General features: G+C 45.9%; 1 protein-coding gene across 1 annotated transcript in view; it reads right to left on the reverse strand.

The window, feature by feature from the left end:
* Window positions 1-5231: 5231 nt before the first annotated feature.
* The window catches only part of POU6F2 (POU class 6 homeobox 2), a 593519-nt gene continuing 574707 nt past the window's right edge, over window positions 5232-24043 (reverse strand). Inside the window, exons 9-10 of the mRNA XM_049781867.1 lie at window positions 9945-10113; window positions 5232-5822 (exon numbers count right to left, since the gene is read on the reverse strand). Coding sequence (XP_049637824.1) covers window positions 5318-5822; window positions 9945-10113 — 674 coding nt within the window. The 3' untranslated portion in view covers window positions 5232-5317. The remainder of the gene's footprint in view (window positions 5823-9944; window positions 10114-24043) is intronic.

Raw genomic sequence — 24043 nt, forward strand, 5'->3', positions numbered from 1 at the left:
TGACTCCATGCTCAGAAAATGCCCCTGACAGTCTCAGGGACCATATGGGATGCCGGGATTCGAACCACCAACCTTCTGCATGCAAGGCCAACGCCTTACCTCTACGTTATCTCTCCGGCTTAGCAAATATTTGTGAATGAAATGTAAATAATGGCTATCTTTTCAAATAAGACATTTTAAAGTTTCCTAAGTCAAACACAGACTTATAATAATAAGCATAATTATATACATAACCTTTGGTCAGAGCATTTTAGATGTCAAAAAAGCTTGAAAATGATACTTTTTTTTTCTTCACCCATGAGGTCAGAAATATCAATTACTTTTTGCTCCTCTGAAAAACAATTTTAGTATTTCCTGATCACATTTCTTACCCATTTACAACATATGGGTTCCTGTATATTTTTTGTTCTCTTACTTTCCTCAAATCACTTCTTATAAATCACAACATTAAGCTGATATTTGTATTTTCACATAGCACACACAAGAAATAGTTGCTTATGGTCACCTAAAGTCTGTAGATTGGGATTTTAACTAAAATCTTCTTTCTGAGTGGTGTTTTTAGCAAGATGCTCTTAACTTCCCTTTCTATTAGTAAATTATGTAACAACATTAACTCACCCCACCTACCCACACTAAACTTTACACAGGAGCAGAAGGCTTTAAATGCCTAAATTTTCTAGAACATGCAATTTTGAGCATTTTAGGGGCACAAAAAGCCTGTTTCCCAGCAAAATTCTAATACCTGTCACACAGTTGGGTAAGTATCAGAGAGTTGGGTGCCTAGGAGTTTTGCCTGTCTATATGGCTTCTGATCGTCTGTTTTCTGGTGTGTCTGAAAGCTTCCTCCTTTTTCTCTGAGGTTCTGCTTAGGCTGTTGTTATTCGACCACAGTCCTGCTACCATAGACAGGGATGGGCTTTTTCAGTCTGAGTGATCATTTAGGTGTACCATTTCCATCATAGTGCTTTGTTCAGAGGCAGATCCATCTTTCAATTCTGAAGTCTTCATCGGAGAGGAAAGTCAAATAGAACAGACTGATGATATTCTTGGAACCACTAGATCCAGCTGTGCTTGAGGTCTACAATCAAACCTTTCGCTGAAGTTACAGAGTACAGTTCTCTTTGTCAAGCAAGTTTGAGTTGAATTTCTGCAATTTGCAATCAAAGGATCATACATCTTGTGCCCCTTTTTTTGGTTAACATTTGGAGTTATAACATATGTTTATTTATAGGCCTATACTGTAAATGATATATCTGAGTGCTGGAAGATCATGTCAAACAATTCTTTATTTTTATGGTACAAATTAAAAGTGACAGATCTGAAGCTGTTAAGAAATACACAAAGTGCAGCTTTACTGACCATACAGATATTGCTCTAGATTAAGTACAGTTTTGTAAGTTTTTTTTCTTTTAAACAGTAAGCAACCTGTGCAGATAAGTCAGCTTTGGTTTCAATGTCAGCGCAAATAAGGAGCTTTTAAATATCCGGTTTGGCTTCTTGGTCACAAGTCCATCACATCAACTTCTCATGATGATTTTATTTTCAAAACAACCCAGTCTGTTTCCCTGCCCTCCTTTTGCTGCCTGCTCCAGGCACAGAGGAGCAGCTGTCTCTCTGATGTCTCCTCAGTGGACCCTGGTGACCAGTCTAGATCACAGCACGTAGGACAAAAAATTTTTTAAAAAATCACTTTCTTAACAACAAATAAACAAATGTGTCTCACATAATTTCAAGTTGAAGACAAGCAAATCACATGACAAAAAGCTTACTACAAAATGTTATCCAAACAGGTTTTACAATCAAACATTATAATGAAAATCAATTTCCTTTTATTCCATTTTCTTTTTCAGCTTGGTCATTAGCTGGGTACAAGTAGAGTGCTGAGGTAAAACACTGATAAACAGTTTGTATTTCTTTTTTTTTCTTCTTAAAATAATAACAGTTTAGTATTGCGAGATTGTCAGCAACAACTAACCATATCTATACAATGTGCATATACCTACAAATATTGAGCTTTGGTCCAGCATAGAGAAGATGGGAAAGGCATTTTACAATTTCTTTTTGGTCATAGCTTGAGTTCTTTGATACACCTCTACTTGGTTTTTTTCCTAGCTCTATTTGCTTTTTGTTCTTTTTTGCACATGTATGCATGTGTATGTATGTGTGTGGTCTGAGTACAATTTTGCTAATACTCAAAACCTTTTTTGTTTGTTTGTTTGCTTTGGTTGAAAACCCTCCTCACAAACAAATGTAAAATATAACATTAGTTGCTTTTCTTTTTTGACATGAAAAAAATGAGACGACAATAATTAAAAAATGTAAGAAAAATATTGAAGCTTGTAATACAATCGCACATGTCCGAAGTGGCTTTTATTTTTGTTTGTGGCAGCTTTAACCTTATTTTCATAGAAACACAAAAGACACTTAAATGCTGTTGGTATATGAAGTTGTTCACAGGTTGAAATAAGAAATGTCATAATAAAAGTAAGGAATATGTGTGATCCTGAAGACTTACAAATTACACAGTATAATTTATATTCCTAAGAATCTTTTCAGGCACCTTATTTATGCCTTGTAGCAAAAAATTTATCTGTAAAAAATTAATATAAGAAGCATTACAACACCTTATAAATAATTTATAAAACAATACAAAATTATAAAACTATAAAAAAAATCACTGCACATGAATGGTTTCACGACTGTGGGATGAATAGTCCATCTCTTTGATTCCACTCTGGAAGATTATTTCTTTTTGTATTTTCACTAGTAATACCAGTGAACACCTCCCAATTAGAGATCTCTGAACGACCCAGCACTTTTGCAGCAGTAATTGGCATATGTTTAAACCGTTAGCATTCATCAGATGTTAACCCGTTCGTTTCTTTTCTTGGGGAGCTTTGCTGATAAAATTTTGAGCAGGTCCGCGGAGAAAACAAAATTTGTTTCAAGACAGCTCCGATTTTCTGGGTTGTTGATACTCGTGCAGTTTTTCAGGTGGTGAAATGATTACTGTGAGTTCCTTGGTAGTGAAGATCAAGTCAGCTATATTCCAATCAGCAACCGATTGGTGAAATGGAAATACTTCTACAAGCCACTGCTTCCTCTTCTAAGATTTCTTGCAGAATTTCTTGGCTGGTCATCTGGTTACCACAGAAGTTCTGGAGAGGGTGGTGGGAGCACAATTATACTGTTGCATTCACACAAACAGCCAGGAGGCCCTCACCAAAAAAACCCTTCAGTCTCCCTGGGGTTGTAGGGGTGGGGATGTTTTTTTTGGGAGAAGAGAGCATTTCTATTATGCTGGGCTACTTGAGTTGAGTTACTGTAGTACTGGAGAATGCTTATTTACTACATATTCAGGAGTATTTACATGTCAACAGCAGGCGAATGGATGGCTTTCTCCTGCTTTTTCAAAACCTTTTGCCTATTCCTGTGGAAAACATCACGTAGGGTCTATGTGGCCAGCTGCATAGACTTTCTTAGGTATCACATTTCCTTTGGGTCTTTTTAGTTTATTTCTGTCCACATTACTTTGAAAATAAAATAGTTTCCCGATTTGGTAGTGAAGGTTATTCTGATGTGTTGGATAAGCCACTTTTTTGTCACTTTCCTTCTAATCTAGGCACTTGGTTACTAAAAATTTCTTTTTTTAAATTTTGTTTTGCTTTGTTTCAGGGTTATACCCAGGCAGTGTTTAGGGCTTATTCTTGGCCCTGCACTCAGGAATCACTCCTGGCAGACTCAGGGGACAATATGGGCTGTCAGGTATTGAATCTGAGTTGGCCATGTGCAATGCAAATGCCCTACCCACTGTACTGTTGCTTCAGCCCCTTAGGAACTCTGTCTTCCCCCTTATGAACCCAGTCTCTAATTTCAATTGCTTAAGTTTGTCTGCCAAATTGCTGCACCATCGAGATATCCCAAGATCAATTGTGCCCTCTTCCCACTTGAAAAAAATGTCTGCCATTGCTGATGGAATGAAAGTCGTCACAGAAAAGATGAGATTTCTTTTAGGTTATACAGTAGCTTTTTAATGATCAACTCTGTCCCTTTCTTTTTGGCCTGTTATATTTGTGGGTGTGTGGATATGGTGTGCATGCAAGTGCATATTTTGACTGGAATCGTGAGACATTTCTTTGGCTATCAGACTTCTGAGAGAAATTGCTTTGCACAGAAGCATAACATAGATGTAAGAATTGAACCAAATGTGCAGCTTATGTTTATATTACAAAATTAGTTTTGGTCAGCTCTCCATGTACGTGGCCAACAGACTGAGAAAAATCCTTAGCTCTGGTGTGGACAGTGAGCACAATTACAGCTTATGCCAGTGTTGACAGTTCATTGAGCAAATCCCTAGTTATTTTGGAGTCTCTCCTGCATTTCCCTGGGATCTGAATGGCAAAGACACAGTTCCTACTCTGGCCATCCAGCAGACCCCAGAGGGAGAAGGGGAAGTCGACGGAAAAAGAGAAATGCAAAACTCCATTTTCTTTTCTCAAACCCACTAGTCATAGTGAGAGAAAGCAATGAATGCTTTGGCACATGATCCAGAATGCCCCCCCTCCCAATTAGATGCAAGAAAAAAAATAAAAGAAAGAAAAAAGGAAAGGAAAAAACCAAAAAGACTTTCCACCCCAATAAAAAGAGCTAAGTGAGCATCACAGATGGTGACTAGAGATGGGAAAGAAGGAAGAATTCAGGCTTCTTCTCTATCCATCTTGCAATGGGAAATCAGCAACAGAAACAGACAGCAGAGAGAAGAGTAGAGTAGACCGCGGATCGCATTTGCAATGTGCCACGCGGCGTTTCTGACTTTGGTTAATTAATAAATAGGTTTCCTAGCGAATCCGCTCTGAGACCCTGAAAGGTACAGTTCCTCCTCCAGGTGGCAGGCTTGGATTCGGTTTGCAAACATAAAAAAGTTTGTTTCTTGACATTTTTTTGGTTTAGTTTAGATTTTCCTTTTCCCTTCAAGTGTGTTCACATTTTCATCATCGACAGAAACGAAAAAGAGTAGGTGGTCATTTGGTTTGCTACAAGTCCTTTAGAAAAAACTGGGCCGGGGTGCAGTTGGGGATGGGCTCTCCTCCCAAAGCAACCTGCCCTGCGTGTGGATTCCGTGCTTAAAGTTTCTCCAAAAGAAAAGCATTTTATTTTTTCCCTTTTTTTTGGGAAACCATCCGATCTGACCACTTGGTGGTTGCCGAGTTGTCTTTCTTCCAAGGGTGGCTGGAGTTATTTGGGAAATTGAATTGCAGTTGCCGTTGGCTGGAAATCTAGGCTGCGTTTGCTTGGGGGAGCTCCAAGGAGCATCCCTTTAGGAGGCCTCCTCCAGGGAGTCCGCTAAGGGCTCCAGGGGCACAGCCGAGGCCGGCTCGTGCTGTTTCAAGCGCTTGATGGTGTTCTTCAGGGCCTGCCTCTTGTTGCAGAACCAAACTCGAACGACTTCGCGGTCATAGTTCAGCTTCTCTGCAATCTCCGTCATCTCCTGGCCCGAGGGGTGCGTGTTCTTCTCAAAGTGGGCATTGAGGACCTCCAGGGCCTGGGGTGTGAAGGAGGTGCGCCGCTTGCGTTTTTTGGAGGGCTCGCTCCCAATAAATTCGGTCAGGTTCTGCATACCTGCTCGGTGGCGGGCCTCAGCCTCAGCCATCCACCGCTCAAGCACCGGCTTGATCTTCTGGGCACTTTTAGGGGTGATGTCCAGCTTTTCAAACCTGGCAGGATACAAAAGGCCAGGGTTCAGTTTGGCTGTCAGACTGCTAGCTATAGTGTTCTCTTGGGCTTCCTGTGGTAGGAAAAAGTGGCTTCTCAGGATGGTGTGTCTGGGGGGAGAATTGAGAAAGAACAGTCTTACACTGAGTCCTCTGCTAGGGCGAACTGCCTGCAGGGTGGATCCCTTTTTGGGGGGAGGGGAAACAGCAGATCTGGTCCCTCCCCTCCCAGGCCTGCACCCACCCACCTCCGGCATGCAGCATGCTTGGAGCAGAGCGTGCACCCCAAGGGCAGGACAGGGGGACTGCACAGTGACACAAGCGACTCCCAGACCCTGCTCTGGGACAAGCCAGTGCTTTGATCTGAATCCTCCCGACATCAGCCCCCAACCCCCACTCTGCAGGTCCTTAAGGCAAAAATAGCACAGGAAATAAATGACACCAAAGACAGCAGCTGTCATATTCTTTGATTTCAGAGGATTCCCTTTTTACTCCGTACATTGGTGTTTCCTGAAGTTTCCCTCTCTGAGTCAGTTATGAAAATGCTGCCTTTATGGTAATGGTCTATGGTGACAACCACAACCATTTCTTGGATGACTTCATGGTTTTCAGGCTCCTCCTGTAGGCCTCCCTTCCCCAGCCCTTCTTCGGGGAACAATTTTCACCATGCGTAAGTAAGTTTGCAACAAGCCCCTTTCCTAGTAAAACACTGCTTCTGTGCTGCAGGGACGCAGTCATTAGGTCATCCTGGGACCACTACGGGCAACCCCTCCTCCAAACACCACCCAATGTAATGAAGAGCTCGGGCACCAAGCTGTGTTTAATGTGCGACATCTGCAAACGGGACTGGAATGATACCATTTTCTGTAAATGAGGTCTTCTTTATATCAATTGCTATCAGCTCAGCACTAAACTGACTTGAAAAATATGAAGGCTCTTGGACAAAATTATAGAGGGTGTTTTTAAGAGGTCACCCTGGCACCAAATTTATACTCAACTCTCGATGAAATATAAGAGATTTGATCTGTTCTTTGATCTGTTCGTTTATTTCTAAATTCCTATTTATAGCTTTCCAGTAGAACTCAGGGCACACAAAATTCCTATCTCTTTGGAAGTTCATTGCTATTGAAAATCAACCACCTGGCTGCACAGCACACCTTTTCTTTGTGTGTGTGGTTGTATTCCAGGCAATTCTCAGACAACTGGGGGTGCAGATCAAGATGAAATGTATGGGGATGTGGGATATTCATGCCTTGTGGGGATACCCACAAGGGAACACCAGGGAGCACCTGAGGATGCTCTGGGGTCCATATTGGCTAGAGAGTGAACTTGATTCAGTGCTGGGAACTCTAATCCAGGCACTATCTCCTTGATCTCTGTAGCCTGCCTCTTGTTACAATGAACTTGCCACAGTCAGAATATATTTTACAAGGTGGCTTGCAAAAGTACACAGAAAGATATGTATCATAATCTTATTTTGGGTACTACATTTTAGATAGCACTTATTGCGATAAGAAGTGCAAATACCATCTCAGTTTTAATGTGATTCACTTCCATTCCTTTCCAGGTATAGTTCAGGAGCTGTTTATTTATTTATTAAAAAAATAAACCAACCAATTTTTAGTATTCAAGAAAGAGAAGTACAGTCTGCTTCCAATTCAAAGAAATTAGTCATTTAATAAGCTTATCACTTGTGATATGCTCCCCAAGAGCTCACAATGTTCTATTAGGTTGCCATAATTCACCATAAAGACCCCAAAAGTTTAAACTCTTGATAGAGGCTCTTCAGCCTCTCTCGGTATCTTTGATAAGAGGGAGTTGCTAAAGCAGCATTTTTTAAATTTTATTTTATTTATTTTTATTCTTTAAAATAATTTTTATTTTGACTAAAGTGGATTACAAATCTTTCACAGTAATATTTTAGGTACATAGTGACATTGAATCAGGGGCATTCCACCACCAATGTTGTCCTCCCTCCACCTGTTCCAAGCATACATCCCATATCCCCCTCCTTTGCCCACAAAGCCATTTTTTATTTTTTTTGGTTTTTGGGCCACATCCAGTGGCACTCAGGGGTTTACTCCTGGCTCTGTGCTTAGAAATCACTTCTGGCAGGCTTGGAGGAACATATGGGATGCCGGGGACTGAACCTGGGTCTGTCCCCGGGTTGGCAGTGTGCAAGCAAACTCCCTACCTCTGTACTATCTCTCTGGCCTCTAAAGCAGTATTGGAATCACTGCAACTAAGATGGAAAACTGGGTGCCCTGCCTCAAGTCAGTGTCTGCTGCAAATCATGTAGCACCCACCCTGGATGTTAATTTGCATTGTTCTAATGTAAAACCTTGATCTTTCTCAAGACTTTAATTTTCTTGGAAGTTAATTCTTATCTCACTGAAACACTGAAAGCTAGAAAAAAGGCCGAAAGGTCAAGGCATCTGACATAATCTGTATACAGTGAATATTTAATTTTTTCAAACATTTCATTTGTTTTTTAATTTTTGTTCCCCTAAAGATGAATGGAGAAATCAACGTATTTGATTGGGAATGTGCCCAAAGCACTGTTTATTAGGAAAAAGATTAGATAGCACTTTTTTAGACTGATGGAATGAAGTCCTATTTTAGGACTGAAAACAATCCAGAGGATTTTTGAGAATAGCAAATTGGCAACAACTTAAAAACCTGTGGCTTCCTATATCACTAGGCTGTCAAGATGAAACCAAATTAATGTTTCCCAACAGGGAGCAACTGTATTCATATCATTGATGCTGCTTGTTAGTGGTGATGCTTCTGTACATGTTGTTTGGAATAACATATACAAGCCTTGAAACAAATTTCCCAGCAGTAGTATCCTTGTATAGACTGAATAAAGGTTATTTTCTACAGGGAGGTATCTTATAAGAAAAAACAGTAGGGGAGGCAATAGAAGTGAGAGGATCCTATGGTGCTTTTTGTATTTAACAACAATCAATGGGTTTTATGGAAAATCATTGAGCAAAATGTGAGCTGCAAGCTACTACCCCATACTGATGTTATTTATAACCTTAGTCTTAAACTGCAGGAAAAGTACACTTTCGTCCTTTGGGGAATACATTAAAAGTATAAAGAGCAGATAAAAAGACAGCATTTCATGGATCACCAAGAACAAAATCCACTTAAATGAGTTTAGAGTTGGTTTCTTGGCTTTTCCTGATGGAGGAGGATTCATAAGGCATTGCCCAAGAGGAAAAAGCTCTTACTGAAGTGCCTTTGTTACTTCATGCATAAACATGGCATTAGTGCAAAACACACACATGCATGCATGGGGTTGGCTTCCAGCGGCTTGACCCATATCAACTCAAACATAACCAAGGCTGGATTCTGTCATTTTTTTAATATATATTTTTGGTGGGAGTAGGTGGACAGGAGACAAGGTTTGCCCAGATTCTCAATGTTGCTTTTAGAGTCGTCGAAAGTGGCTGGTTCTTTTTAAATTTGTATACATAAATTTGTATATATAAACATATATCTAGGAAGGCATTTAAAAAATTTCTTTGAGTTTACTAGTTGATTCATTTCTTTTCTTTCTTTTTTTTTGGGGGGGGGGTAGGAGTGTTGGGAACTCCCAAGCAATGCTCAGGAGACGGAAAGACACGTGTCCTGCAGTTCTAGATATACCTGAGTCACCTCAGAAATGTGGTGGCCTCCTGGACTGCATCTGCTGATGTGGTGCCTGGAATCTAATCTGGACTGGGGGCATGCTAGACATGTGCCCTGGCCCTGCACTGTCTCTCGGCCCCTGATTTTCTTTCGCATGTGTATTTTCTTGGAGAATTCTGAGAGCCGTCCATAGAACGATTGTGGGAATCTGGACACCCATTGGGGCTGGGAACTATATGCAGAACATGCAATGAATGGCAATGTCCAGCCTTGCTTTGAGGGGCAGGGAGTTTCCAGAAGAAAACTGTCCCAACTGTTTTTGATCCAAGTTCCTGCCTTGGAAGTTCTTTGAGAGTTGACAGGAGTTATCAAGCCAGTCTCCCCAATCTGTTGGGGCACTTTTATTCCCATCAGTATTCACAACGCCAACAATTCCATCAGTAATTTTCATCAGAGGCACTAATTCCCTCTTTGCTTCCCCTGTTGTCCCCCTCAGCTGTGTCCCCTTCCCAGCCCCCCCATGAAGTAAAGCTGAGCTGAGGGGACACACGAGGCCCCAGTGGCCAGGAGAGATGACAGCATGCGGGCGCGGGTTACCTGCAGATGGCCGACTGGCTGTACGCGGGCCCCTCTGTGGCACTGAGAGCCTGTCCCACCTGAGTTTGGGTCAGGCCGAGCGACAGGCGCCGGATTTTAAAAGCTTTGGCAAATTCTCGGATCTCCTCCAGATTAACCCCATCCACCTCACCCGCTGCAGTTTGAGGATCTGTGGAGATGTTTTTAAAAATAGGATCAATACATCAACACACAGCCGAGGCATCTCTGTCGCGGATAAAGGGTAGTGGCCCTTCAGTGGCACAATGATGGGCAGCAGCATTGCAGAACATTTTCTCTGGCTCCCATGTAAGGGTCCCACAGCGATCTCCAACCTTCACTCACTTACTACCCCTCGTGTCCACCAGAGTTAGATCACACTTCCTTCAGACAAGGGGGGTATTGCTTAGGATCCCAGAAATCACAGATCTGTGCCCCCCACACATTTAAATTTTGTCCCCAAACATAAAGGATGAGATTCAAAAGGCTTTAGTAGAATTGTATGGGGTTTCCCACTTCCCCTATCGCTGTGGTAGGCAGGTCAAGAGATGGCCATGTGGCCTGATTGCTTCCGTTTGCATTAGCCTTCAGAACGTCATACCTATGAAGCTGTGAACAATATGTGCCTCCCTCCCTCATTCCACAGCAGTTCTCTGACACCGTCGAGCTCTGTCTCCGGAAAGGGCATGTGATGAAAAATACCCACTGTAGGAAGCTTTTTTGGTGAGGAATAGCACAGTCAATTTAGGACTTATCAAAGGGAATGACACACCAGCTGTGGAGTAGAACTCCCTGCAACCCCTACCCTGATACTGATAAATGAAAGTGTGAACCAAGCCAAGGCAGCACAGACTGGGGATGCTGCAATGTTTCCAAGTGCTGCTTTAGCTGTCCTGCAGCTCACTGTAAGCTGGTCCTTATGAGCTGCCTCTACTCTTTTCACCTTATTGCTCTCCATTTCGGTGAAAACTTTTCCTTTATTTTTTCTTTTTAATGCACAATAGTGGGTCAATTTCTGTAGATTCAACTCAGTATTTGCCTCCTCTGCTTGGGCTAAGAAAATTCTGTATTACAGGAAGAAATACACTTTTGCAATCTCAGAGTCTATCATCTAAGAACTTTTTTATTTTTCTCCTTCCTCCTGATTTAGTTTTAAGTGGAGGTATAATCGACATGCAATTTATATTAATTTCATAATACTTGTTTAAATTTTGAGGAAATTATCATAATAAGCCTAGTTAGTATTTGTTAACACACACAGATACTAATTTTTCACCCTTTGTGTTAAGAACCTCCTGGATTTTTATTTATTCATTCATTTTTTTTTTTTTTTTTTTTTTTGGTTTTTGGGCCACACCTGGTGGTGCTCAGGGGCTACTTCTGGCTGTCTGCTCAGAAATAGCTCCTGGCAGGCACGGGGGACCATATGGGACACCGGGATTCGAACCAACCACCTTTGGTCCTGGATTGGCTGCTTGCAAGGCAAACACCGCTGTGCTATCTCTCCGGGCCCTTATTCATTCATTTTTTAAGCCACACCCAGTGGTGTTCAGGGCTTACTCTTGGCTTTGTATCCAGGGATCATTCTCAACAGGGTTGTGGGACCAGGCTGAGTGCCTAGGATTAAATCCTGGTCTTCCACATGGTACTGTCATTCAGGCCCAAACCTCTAGAACTTTTAAATAAAAATGTTAATATTTGTGGGGGCCTTTGAGCTTTATAGGGATAATGGACTTGGTCAGTAGAATCTGCCATACAAATATAAAATTTGTATATTTACAAATTGAAAGCCCTGCAGAATTTTCAAATGCCTTACTCATAATTCTGTTGTGGAAATGACACTGCAGTTCATTTATAAATATCTCTTAAATGGCTCCTGGGCATCTTAATGAATAAAGGGGAGAAAAAGAAATAGAGGAGTCAGTGGTAGCCTTGGAGTTTATGGTCTACTGGGGTTTGGGAAACAATTATAGAAAAATATTTGGCAGACTACAACCAAGATCTTGTGGGATGACATTCATCCTGAATTTCTGAGATGGGACAGGGCACAGAGGAAGGATTCATCTGAGGCTTTCAGAGATTGGAGTGGCCATATTAGGCCTGAACTAGCCCAGATCTAAGGAGCCACAGAGTGCTGTGGGAGCTAAGTGGGTTTGGGTCTGATGAAAACAGGATGGGATGGGGGCTGGTCTCAGGTCTGAGTGATAAATACAATGGCATGTTGAGAACTTGATGCAAGTTTTTTGGTTAGTAAGAAGGAATTTAAATTTTGCCTCTGCTCTTAGAAGGCTGATAACAGTGGGCGAATCAAAGGCTTGTATGAATTGCTCCGGGTGGAGGCTACACTCCGGTTTTAAACCCCACAGGCTTTCCAGCCTGCAGTAGTTTTAAGACTTTGCTAAGGATCTGGGGGAGGCCCCACTTAGCACACAATACCTGGATCATCCTTTCCTAATTTTCATTTAAAAAGTTACCAGAGCAGATGTTGCAAATGCAAAACTGGCATATAAAACCCAGAATCCTTATGCTTATACATGAAAAAATAAAAAAACCAAAAAAAATTTCTTGCCAACAACTAAAAATGGAGAAATTGTAAAAGAAAATTCTTGAATTTTCATGTCCTTCTGCAGTTTTAGAAGGTCTGACCTCACTGGATCTTAGTTTCCAATTGGGAACAACCAATGTGGTGGAGTTTATTCTGGCCTCGTTGGTGCCTCTTCACCCACATTTGAGTTTTTCTAAGACTGGTGCCACACTGCACCTGCTGCTGACACCATCTTTTCTGCATGACTCCAGAGTGCAGAAAATGGGGCTGGAGTGATGTTTTGTGTGTGTGTGTGTGTGTGTGTGTGTGTGTGTGTGTGTGTGTGCGTGCACGCGCAGATGTTTTAGAAAGCACAGTGCTTCATGGTCTTCTTCTCCAAAGGCCACAGTATATGGACAAATGTAAAGCATATCTATGATATGAACATTTTCTAAGAAAAGGGGGGGGGCAATTAGGATATTAAGCAAGTTGAAGAAGGATCTGTGCTAGAGAGGAAATGATAATAAACTAATAATTGAATACAGAGATGATTGCTATAGGCTGGCATAGTGAGGGAGGGGCTTCCCATCTTTTCTAGCTTGGGCACTGAAGGCTCAAAAATATGGCAGGGAAATGGAGATGGAGACTGTCTTCATAACAATATGACTTTTAAGATGGTGATTTTCTCTGTCTCTCTGTCTCTCTCTCTCTCTCTCTCTGTCTCTCTCCTCTTTCTTTGGCATGCACCTGGCAGTGTTTAAAGTTTACTCTTGGCTCTATGCTCAGGGATCACGTTTGGTAGTGCTCAATAGACCATATATGGAAACAGGGATCAAATCTGTGTTGGCTGTGTGCAAGACAAGCCCCCCCCAGCATCTTTTTAGCTCCTGGATGGTGGTTCTATATGAGAGTCATATGTTAGAGCCTGTTGAAGTGCAGTTTTTGATTCTCCAAGCAATGTTCAAGGGCTTCTTCAAGACTAATAATGTGATGCTGTTTCTGTTTTTGGTTTTGTTTTGTTTTGTTTTGGGGCCACACCCGGCGGTGCTCAGGGGTTACTCCTAGCTGTCTGCTCAGAAATAGCTCCTGGCAGGCACAGGGGACCATATGGGACACGGGGATTCGAACCAACCACTTTTGGTCCTGGATCAGCTGCTTGCAAGATAATGTGATGCTGTTCAATTCCAACAGTTCTAGGGGATTTAGGGGACTCATATCTGATGGAACTCTGGGAATTCTAGGGGTATCCCTAGTGATGCTGGTGGTGGAGTAGGGGACATAAGGTGTGAAGGCCAAACTCTTTAATCTGACTCCCTTGCCTTGGAGGCATGCATTTTTAGTAAGAACCACAAATTATTTTAACAAGCACCATAGAGAAATGTGATACAGAAATCTGTGCTTCTGACTTGATGGAAGCGGGTGTGGCAAAATCTTCATACCACTGTCTTCTATGAACCCACCATCATTCTCTTTCACTAGGTTCAGTCATGTAGAAAATTTGTTCTGCCGTGTGCAAGACTGATAAGCCAGAAAGGCTCTGTGAGGTGCACTTCTTTTGTCAGACCCTCATCTCAGCATCCACTCAGCAACATTTTACATAGGAAGAGGCAAATGTTTCGGCAGCAGTGGACTGGGATTGCCAGTGAAATCTGGAATTGGAAGATGCTGTCTAAGTTGTCCCTTTGCAGAATGAAATGTTAGCTATAGCTTAGGCCCAGCTCTAGATCACTGAGAATTGATTGAGGTAACTTTACAAGAGGATGTGCATTTCATTGGGAATATGTCCTGTGTATCTTTCAGGCCCAGGTCATATTTGCAGTGTAGTCATGGTAGCTTTATGATATGTGCAATTTTATCTTGACTGTTCTATAATGGTTAAGATTTGGAGTCAAATAAATCTATATGTGTGATTGTGTAGTCTGCTTTTGGCTAGATCACTGACAAGTAGACTCTGCCTCATATGTTCAGTGGTACTGTGTGGGTTACTAAACTTTCTGTAGAGCCCAAGAAAGTGGATTCCTGCCCCATTAAGCCCAATGCTTTGCACAAGCAAGTGGATTTTCTTCTTCCTCTTTCAATTTCCCACGTCCTCAGATTTTATCATTCTGGTTTTACTTATAGAGCTTATAAGCTAGAATTTTTGAAAAATTTAAACAGGGTGATGGTCTATTGGGACGAAGCCCAGGATGGGAGACCAACATCATTTTGTTTGTGCAATTTATTGATTGCTTGAAATGAGCTGCTTCACTTTCTTTATATTATGTTCTTACCCATAAAGTCACATGACAAAATGCATTATTTTAGTCTTGCTTCATGGGTTTCAAGATTGCAAACATCTTCCCATTCAAAGAAGGAGACCACTTCTGGACAAATATTAGTTTTATCCTGATTACAACACCTGGAACTTGTCTTCATAAAATGGAAAAATTTGTGAGATGGTGCTTGTTTATTAATTTGCATTAATAAAATACACACACATAAAATCTAGCAATTGGCCTGAAGTTTCTTAAATTGCTAGATTTCCCCCCCCCCCCCCTTGTTGGAACTGTTTCCTTTTCTTTGTTAACATACATGTCCTATCTAATTTTTGGTGAGAAGGGGTAACAATAGGAAAATAAATGGTAAATGGAAGTTTTCCGGAAAGGTATCTTTAGTCTCACTCAGAGATGGGCTTTCTATTCTGGGGTTGGATGAGCTGGCTTTCTGTTGTGCATTCTCCTAGTGCTGGGGAGATTGAAATACTTTCAAAGTTGAACCTTACACTCTCTTGATGAGCCTTCAGGACACCATCAGGTCCTAAATAGTTAGATTCAGTATTATAAACTAGTTTTAGGGAAGTGCAGTTTGGAATTCCTCTGCAAGAAGTGGGACCTCTCCTAGAGTTTGTTCAAAATTAAATGTGTCAATCCAATGTATTAAATCCTGAGTAAGAAAGCAACACTGATAACTGCCGTGTCTACCCTAGGGTTGATCTTTACTATAGGATCATTATATAGGGATTAATAGATTGATGATCTGTTAGAACCTGGAGATTTATTATATATTGAAACTGAAAATTGACAGTGACTCATGGCCTAATGATGACATTTCCTAATTTAAATCTGGAATGCACAAACTGAAAACCAAAAAGATTGAAAATTGTTTGAAAACAGACTTGTTTGGTAGAATCTGACTGTGTGGTGGCTGAATCTACATAGAAGTAATATGCTCAGAATGGACTAGGACAGAAGTTAAATTTTATCTTTTAAGTATAGTGCTTACAATTGTGAATCTGCAAATAGGGATTGTTGAGTAGTCACTACATTTCAAGATTATCCTGTTACCACCTCTCCTTGTGGGATTGTTATAGGAAAGAATATGCATCTTTGAAGAAGCTTCCAAGTATGAATTTACTGCCTTATGTGAAGATCATCTGCTTTTTTGGTGCTATTTTACAGCAAATAATGGGCTTATTTACCAAATATTTCTGAGGAATATGAAGCCATATGGGCATGTCAATTTAATTTGGGTGAACAGCTTACTGGCAATATGGTAAATTCATTGGGTTGTGGAAATTGTGTGAGTTATGATAATAAGAAATGGGAGATTGTACAGGAAATGCCCTTGTGGTAAACTGCCTGGTCATTCATTTAAGTATAGGGCTGGTTTTCCCAGCCTATTTGCAGATTTAGTGAAATTTAACTTCAAACAGAAATAATTTTATGCTCATATTTTTGCTTGAGTATAAATTTTAAAGTATGCTAAATTTCAACTTTTTATTTTCATAAATCCTTCTAGAAAAAGACTATTAAAATTTTGGGAGCTGGAAAGAGAGTACAGTGAGTAGGGCACTGGCTTTGCACACTGTTCACCTAAGTCTGATTTCTGTAACCAGATGTAGTCCTCCAGGACATGCCAGCAGTGATCCCCAAGTTCAGGGCCAGGAGTAAGCCCTAAACACTAAGGGTAGCCCCCCAAAGCCCCAAACAAACAAAAGATTATGGGAGGACTTAGGACAATTTGATAATTTTGGTATTTAAATTTTACTGGGTAAGATTATCTGCAAGCATTGTATCTTTTAGCACCATTGTTTTGTGAATGTGATTAGCTCCTTGCGTTAGACAATGATTATCATTAAGGGTTTTTTTTTTTTGGCTTGCGTATTGTATTTGTTTTTGGGCCACACCTAGTGACAATGACGTTCAGGGGTTACTCCTGACTATGCACTCAGAAATTGCTCCTGCTTGGGGGACCTTATGGGACTCTGGGGGATCTAACCGTGGTCCCGTCCTAGTCTAGCACAGGCAAGGCAGATGCTTTACCACTCAGCGCCACTGCTCCAGCCCCAAAATTATTATTCTGTTTTGTCATCCCTTAGATTTTTTCCCTACAGGAATTTACTGTCTTTCAGCCAGGATTGAACCTTTGAATCTTGAACTAAAGATATACAGATGTGTTTTAATTTAAAGAATCTATTTGATGCCAGCTCAAATATCTGAAAATGAGAAGTTATATTACCTTGTGATTATCAGACTAATCAAAATATTGGAAGAGCTTTTAAAATCTTACTTCACACAGGAAAGCTTAAGCAGATATATTGGAGAATAATCAACACTAGAAGATTTTCTGTACTTTTCTAGATAAATATTATATATATAATATATATGTATATATAGTTTTGAGAAAGAAGAAAATTTACTAAAAACATAATCAAAATCTATAGTAACTTTTTTTTGGGGGGGGGGGTCACACCCAGCAGTGCTCATGGGTTACTCTTGGCTGTGAGCTCAGAAGTTGCTCCTGGCAGGCTTGGGAGATTATATGGGATGTCAGGATTACCGCTTTGCTATCCCTCTGGCCACCAAATTTATAGTAACTATTTTTTTTTTTTTTAGTTTTTGGGCCACACCCAGTGACAGGGATTACTCCTGCTTATGAGCTCAGAAATCACCTCTGGCTTGGGGGACCATATGGGACGCTGGGGTATCAGACCACAGTCTAACCTCGGTTAGCTGCATGCAAGGCAAATGTTACCCCTTGTATCACCTCTCTGGCCCCAATTTATAGTAACTTTTAAGTCCAGCAACCTATTCATGTAAAGTTTGTTTTTTGGTGGTTTTACTAGATGCTTTAATTTCCACCAGAAAAGGCTTTATGTATGGAAGTGAATATGCTGAAGAATTTTCTTTACACATTCCTTCATACTTCATATCAAGATATGTAACATGGGACAGAGGCTCGGCTGGGACCAGAACACTCCACATGCCAGGATTTCGTGGGCTTTTGACTGGTATGATGGGGGCTCTGGGCAGGACAGCTAGCCATAGGACCCTGGGCTGACCACTTTGTCCAGGAGAGCATGATTCCCCCCACACCAGGCGGGTCTTCAGGGCCACGCCTGGTTAATCGGGCCTTGGGGGGAGGGGGTGAGAAATTCCTCCCTAGGCATCCAAAAACTACAGAGCCTTGGCTGGGCCCAGAACACTCCGAATGCCAGGATTTCTTGGTGTGTTTGCCTGGTATGTTGGGGGCTCTGGGCAGGACAGCTAGCCATAGGACCCCTGGGCTGACCACTTAGTCCAGGGGAACAAGATTCCCCCACACCAGGCGGGTCTTCAGGGCCACGCCTGGTTAATCGGGCCCTGGGGGGAGGGGGTGAGAAATCCTTCCTAGGCATCCAAAAACCACAGAGGCTCGGCTGGGACCAGAACACTCCACATGCCAGGATTTCGTGGGCTTTTGACTGGTATGATGGGGGCTCTGGGCAGGACAGCTAGCCATAGGACCCTGGGCTGACCACTTTGTCCAGGAGAGCATGATTCCCCCCACACCAGGCGGGTCTTCAGGGCCACGCCTGGTTAATCGGGCCTTGGGGGGAGGGGGTGAGAAATTCCTCCCTAGGCATCCAAAAACTGCAGAGCCTTGGCTGGGCCCAGAACACTCCGAATGCCAGGATTTCTTGGTGTGTTTGCCTGGTATGTTGGGGGCTCTGGGCAGGACAGCTAGCCATAGGACCCCTGGGCTGACCACTTAGTCCAGGGGAACAAGATTCCCCCACACCAGGCGGGTCTTCAGGGCCACGCCTGGTTAATCGGGCCCTGGGGGGAGGGGGTGAGAAATCCTTCCTAGGCATCCAAAAACCACAGAGGCTCGGCTGGGACCAGAACACTCCACATGCCAGGATTTCGTGGGCTTTTGACTGGTATGATGGGGGCTCTGGGCAGGACAGCTAGCCATAGGACCCTGGGCTGACCACTTTGTCCAGGAGAGCATGATTCCCCCCACACCAGGCGGGTCTTCAGGGCCACGCCTGGTTAATCGGGCCTTGGGGGGAGGGGGTGAGAAATTCCTCCCTAGGCATCCAAAAACTGCAGAGCCTTGGCTGGGCCCAGAACACTCCGAATGCCAGGATTTCTTGGTGTGTTTGCCTGGTATGTTGGGGGCTCTGGGCAGGACAGCTAGCCATAGGACCCCTGGGCTGACCACTTAGTCCAGGGGAACAAGATTCCCCCACACCAGGCGGGTCTTCAGGGCCACGCCTGGTTAATCGGGCCCTGGGGGGAGGGGGTGAGAAATCCTTCCTAGGCATCCAAAAACCACAGAGGCTCGGCTGGGACCAGAACACTCCACATGCCAGGATTTCGTGGGCTTTTGACTGGTATGATGGGGGCTCTGGGCAGGACAGCTAGCCATAGGACCCTGGGCTGACCACTTTGTCCAGGAGAGCATGATTCCCCCCACACCAGGCGGGTCTTCAGGGCCACGCCTGGTTAATCGGGCCTTGGGGGGAGGGGGTGAGAAATTCCTCCCTAGGCATCCAAAAACTGCAGAGCCTTGGCTGGGCCCAGAACACTCCGAATGCCAGGATTTCTTGGTGTGTTTGCCTGGTATGTTGGGGGCTCTGGGCAGGACAGCTAGCCATAGGACCCCTGGGCTGACCACTTAGTCCAGGGGAACAAGATTCCCCCACACCAGGCGGGTCTTCAGGGCCACGCCTGGTTAATCGGGCCCTGGGGGGAGGGGGTGAGAAATCCTTCCTAGGCATCCAAAAACCACAGAGGCTCGGCTGGGACCAGAACACTCCACATGCCAGGATTTCGTGGGCTTTTGACTGGTATGATGGGGGCTCTGGGCAGGACAGCTAGCCATAGGACCCTGGGCTGACCACTTTGTCCAGGAGAGCATGATTCCCCCCACACCAGGCGGGTCTTCAGGGCCACGCCTGGTTAATCGGGCCTTGGGGGGAGGGGGTGAGAAATTCCTCCCTAGGCATCCAAAAACTGCAGAGCCTTGGCTGGGCCCAGAACACTCCGAATGCCAGGATTTCTTGGTGTGTTTGCCTGGTATGTTGGGGGCTCTGGGCAGGACAGCTAGCCATAGGACCCCTGGGCTGACCACTTAGTCCAGGGGAACAAGATTCCCCCACACCAGGCGGGTCTTCAGGGCCACGCCTGGTTAATCGGGCCCTGGGGGGAGGGGGTGAGAAATCCTTCCTAGGCATCCAAAAACCACAGAGGCTCGGCTGGGACCAGAACACTCCACATGCCAGGATTTCGTGGGCTTTTGACTGGTATGATGGGGGCTCTGGGCAGGACAGCTAGCCATAGGACCCTGGGCTGACCACTTTGTCCAGGAGAGCATGATTCCCCCCACACCAGGCGGGTCTTCAGGGCCACGCCTGGTTAATCGGGCCTTGGGGGGAGGGGGTGAGAAATTCCTCCCTAGGCATCCAAAAACTGCAGAGCCTTGGCTGGGCCCAGAACACTCCGAATGCCAGGATTTCTTGGTGTGTTTGCCTGGTATGTTGGGGGCTCTGGGCAGGACAGCTAGCCATAGGACCCCTGGGCTGACCACTTAGTCCAGGGGAACAAGATTCCCCCACACCAGGCGGGTCTTCAGGGCCACGCCTGGTTAATCGGGCCCTGGGGGGAGGGGGTGAGAAATCCTTCCTAGGCATCCAAAAACCACAGAGGCTCGGCTGGGACCAGAACACTCCACATGCCAGGATTTCGTGGGCTTTTGACTGGTATGATGGGGGCTCTGGGCAGGACAGCTAGCCATAGGACCCTGGGCTGACCACTTTGTCCAGGAGAGCATGATTCCCCCCACACCAGGCGGGTCTTCAGGGCCACGCCTGGTTAATCGGGCCTTGGGGGGAGGGGGTGAGAAATTCCTCCCTAGGCATCCAAAAACTGCAGAGCCTTGGCTGGGCCCAGAACACTCCGAATGCCAGGATTTCTTGGTGTGTTTGCCTGGTATGTTGGGGGCTCTGGGCAGGACAGCTAGCCATAGGACCCCTGGGCTGACCACTTAGTCCAGGGGAACAAGATTCCCCCACACCAGGCGGGTCTTCAGGGCCACGCCTGGTTAATCGGGCCCTGGGGGGAGGGGGTGAGAAATCCTTCCTAGGCATCCAAAAACCACAGAGGCTCGGCTGGGACCAGAACACTCCACATGCCAGGATTTCGTGGGCTTTTGACTGGTATGATGGGGGCTCTGGGCAGGACAGCTAGCCATAGGACCCTGGGCTGACCACTTTGTCCAGGAGAGCATGATTCCCCCCACACCAGGCGGGTCTTCAGGGCCACGCCTGGTTAATCGGGCCTTGGGGGGAGGGGGTGAGAAATTCCTCCCTAGGCATCCAAAAACTGCAGAGCCTTGGCTGGGCCCAGAACACTCCGAATGCCAGGATTTCTTGGTGTGTTTGCCTGGTATGTTGGGGGCTCTGGGCAGGACAGCTAGCCATAGGACCCCTGGGCTGACCACTTAGTCCAGGGGAACAAGATTCCCCCACACCAGGCGGGTCTTCAGGGCCACGCCTGGTTAATCGGGCCCTGGGGGGAGGGGGTGAGAAATCCTTCCTAGGCATCCAAAAACCACAGAGGCTCGGCTGGGACCAGAACACTCCACATGCCAGGATTTCGTGGGCTTTTGACTGGTATGATGGGGGCTCTGGGCAGGACAGCTAGCCATAGGACCCTGGGCTGACCACTTTGTCCAGGAGAGCATGATTCCCCCCACACCAGGCGGGTCTTCAGGGCCACGCCTGGTTAATCGGGCCTTGGGGGGAGGGGGTGAGAAATTCCTCCCTAGGCATCCAAAAACTGCAGAGCCTTGGCTGGGCCCAGAACACTCCGAATGCCAGGATTTCTTGGTGTGTTTGCCTGGTATGTTGGGGGCTCTGGGCAGGACAGCTAGCCATAGGACCCCTGGGCTGACCACTTAGTCCAGGGGAACAAGATTCCCCCACACCAGGCGGGTCTTCAGGGCCACGCCTGGTTAATCGGGCCCTGGGGGGAGGGGGTGAGAAATCCTTCCTAGGCATCCAAAAACCACAGAGGCTCGGCTGGGACCAGAACACTCCACATGCCAGGATTTCGTGGGCTTTTGACTGGTATGATGGGGGCTCTGGGCAGGACAGCTAGCCATAGGACCCTGGGCTGACCACTTTGTCCAGGAGAGCATGATTCCCCCCACACCAGGCGGGTCTTCAGGGCCACGCCTGGTTAATCGGGCCTTGGGGGGAGGGGGTGAGAAATTCCTCCCTAGGCATCCAAAAACTGCAGAGCCTTGGCTGGGCCCAGAACACTCCGAATGCCAGGATTTCTTGGTGTGTTTGCCTGGTATGTTGGGGGCTCTGGGCAGGACAGCTAGCCATAGGACCCCTGGGCTGACCACTTAGTCCAGGGGAACAAGATTCCCCCACACCAGGCGGGTCTTCAGGGCCACGCCTGGTTAATCGGGCCCTGGGGGGAGGGGGTGAGAAATCCTTCCTAGGCATCCAAAAACCACAGAGGCTCGGCTGGGACCAGAACACTCCACATGCCAGGATTTCGTGGGCTTTTGACTGGTATGATGGGGGCTCTGGGCAGGACAGCTAGCCATAGGACCCTGGGCTGACCACTTTGTCCAGGAGAGCATGATTCCCCCTACACCAGGCGGGTCTTCAGGGCCACGCCTGGTTAATCGGGCCTTGGGGGGAGGGGGTGAGAAATTCCTCCCTAGGCATCCAAAAACTGCAGAGCCTTGGCTGGGCCCAGAACACTCCGAATGCCAGGATTTCTTGGTGTGTTTGCCTGGTATGTTGGGGGCTCTGGGCAGGACAGCTAGCCATAGGACCCCTGGGCTGACCACTTAGTCCAGGGGAACAAGATTCCCCCACACCAGGCGGGTCTTCAGGGCCACGCCTGGTTAATCGGGCCCTGGGGGGAGGGGGTGAGAAATCCTTCCTAGGCATCCAAAAACCACAGAGGCTCGGCTGGGACCAGAACACTCCACATGCCAGGATTTCGTGGGCTTTTGACTGGTATGATGGGGGCTCTGGGCAGGACAGCTAGCCATAGGACCCTGGGCTGACCACTTTGTCCAGGAGAGCATGATTCCCCCTACACCAGGCGGGTCTTCAGGGCCACGCCTGGTTAATCGGGCCTTGGGGGGAGGGGGTGAGAAATTCCTCCCTAGGCATCCAAAAACTGCAGAGCCTTGGCTGGGCCCAGAACACTCCGAATGCCAGGATTTCTTGGTGTGTTTGCCTGGTATGTTGGGGGCTCTGGGCAGGACAGCTAGCCATAGGACCCCTGGGCTGACCACTTAGTCCAGGGGAACAAGATTCCCCCACACCAGGCGGGTCTTCAGGGCCACGCCTGGTTAATCGGGCCCTGGGGGGAGGGGGTGAGAAATCCTTCCTAGGCATCCAAAAACCACAGAGGCTCGGCTGGGACCAGAACACTCCACATGCCAGGATTTCGTGGGCTTTTGACTGGTATGATGGGGGCTCTGGGCAGGACAGCTAGCCATAGGACCCTGGGCTGACCACTTTGTCCAGGAGAGCATGATTCCCCCTACACCAGGCGGGTCTTCAGGGCCACGCCTGGTTAATCGGGCCTTGGGGGGAGGGGGTGAGAAATTCCTCCCTAGGCATCCAAAAACTGCAGAGCCTTGGCTGGGCCCAGAACACTCCGAATGCCAGGATTTCTTGGTGTGTTTGCCTGGTATGTTGGGGGCTCTGGGCAGGACAGCTAGCCATAGGACCCCTGGGCTGACCACTTAGTCCAGGGGAACAAGATTCCCCCACACCAGGCGGGTCTTCAGGGCCACGCCTGGTTAATCGGGCCCTGGGGGGAGGGGGTGAGAAATCCTTCCTAGGCATCCAAAAACCACAGAGGCTCGGCTGGGACCAGAACACTCCACATGCCAGGATTTCGTGGGCTTTTGACTGGTATGATGGGGGCTCTGGGCAGGACAGCTAGCCATAGGACCCTGGGCTGACCACTTTGTCCAGGAGAGCATGATTCCCCCTACACCAGGCGGGTCTTCAGGGCCACGCCTGGTTAATCGGGCCTTGGGGGGAGGGGGTGAGAAATTCCTCCCTAGGCATCCAAAAACTGCAGAGCCTTGGCTGGGCCCAGAACACTCCGAATGCCAGGATTTCTTGGTGTGTTTGCCTGGTATGTTGGGGGCTCTGGGCAGGACAGCTAGCCATAGGACCCCTGGGCTGACCACTTAGTCCAGGGGAACAAGATTCCCCCACACCAGGCGGGTCTTCAGGGCCACGCCTGGTTAATCGGGCCCTGGGGGGAGGGGGTGAGAAATCCTTCCT

This window comes from Suncus etruscus, chromosome 10, assembly GCF_024139225.1.
Source record: "Suncus etruscus isolate mSunEtr1 chromosome 10, mSunEtr1.pri.cur, whole genome shotgun sequence".
NCBI classification, from domain to species: domain Eukaryota; kingdom Metazoa; phylum Chordata; class Mammalia; order Eulipotyphla; family Soricidae; genus Suncus; species Suncus etruscus.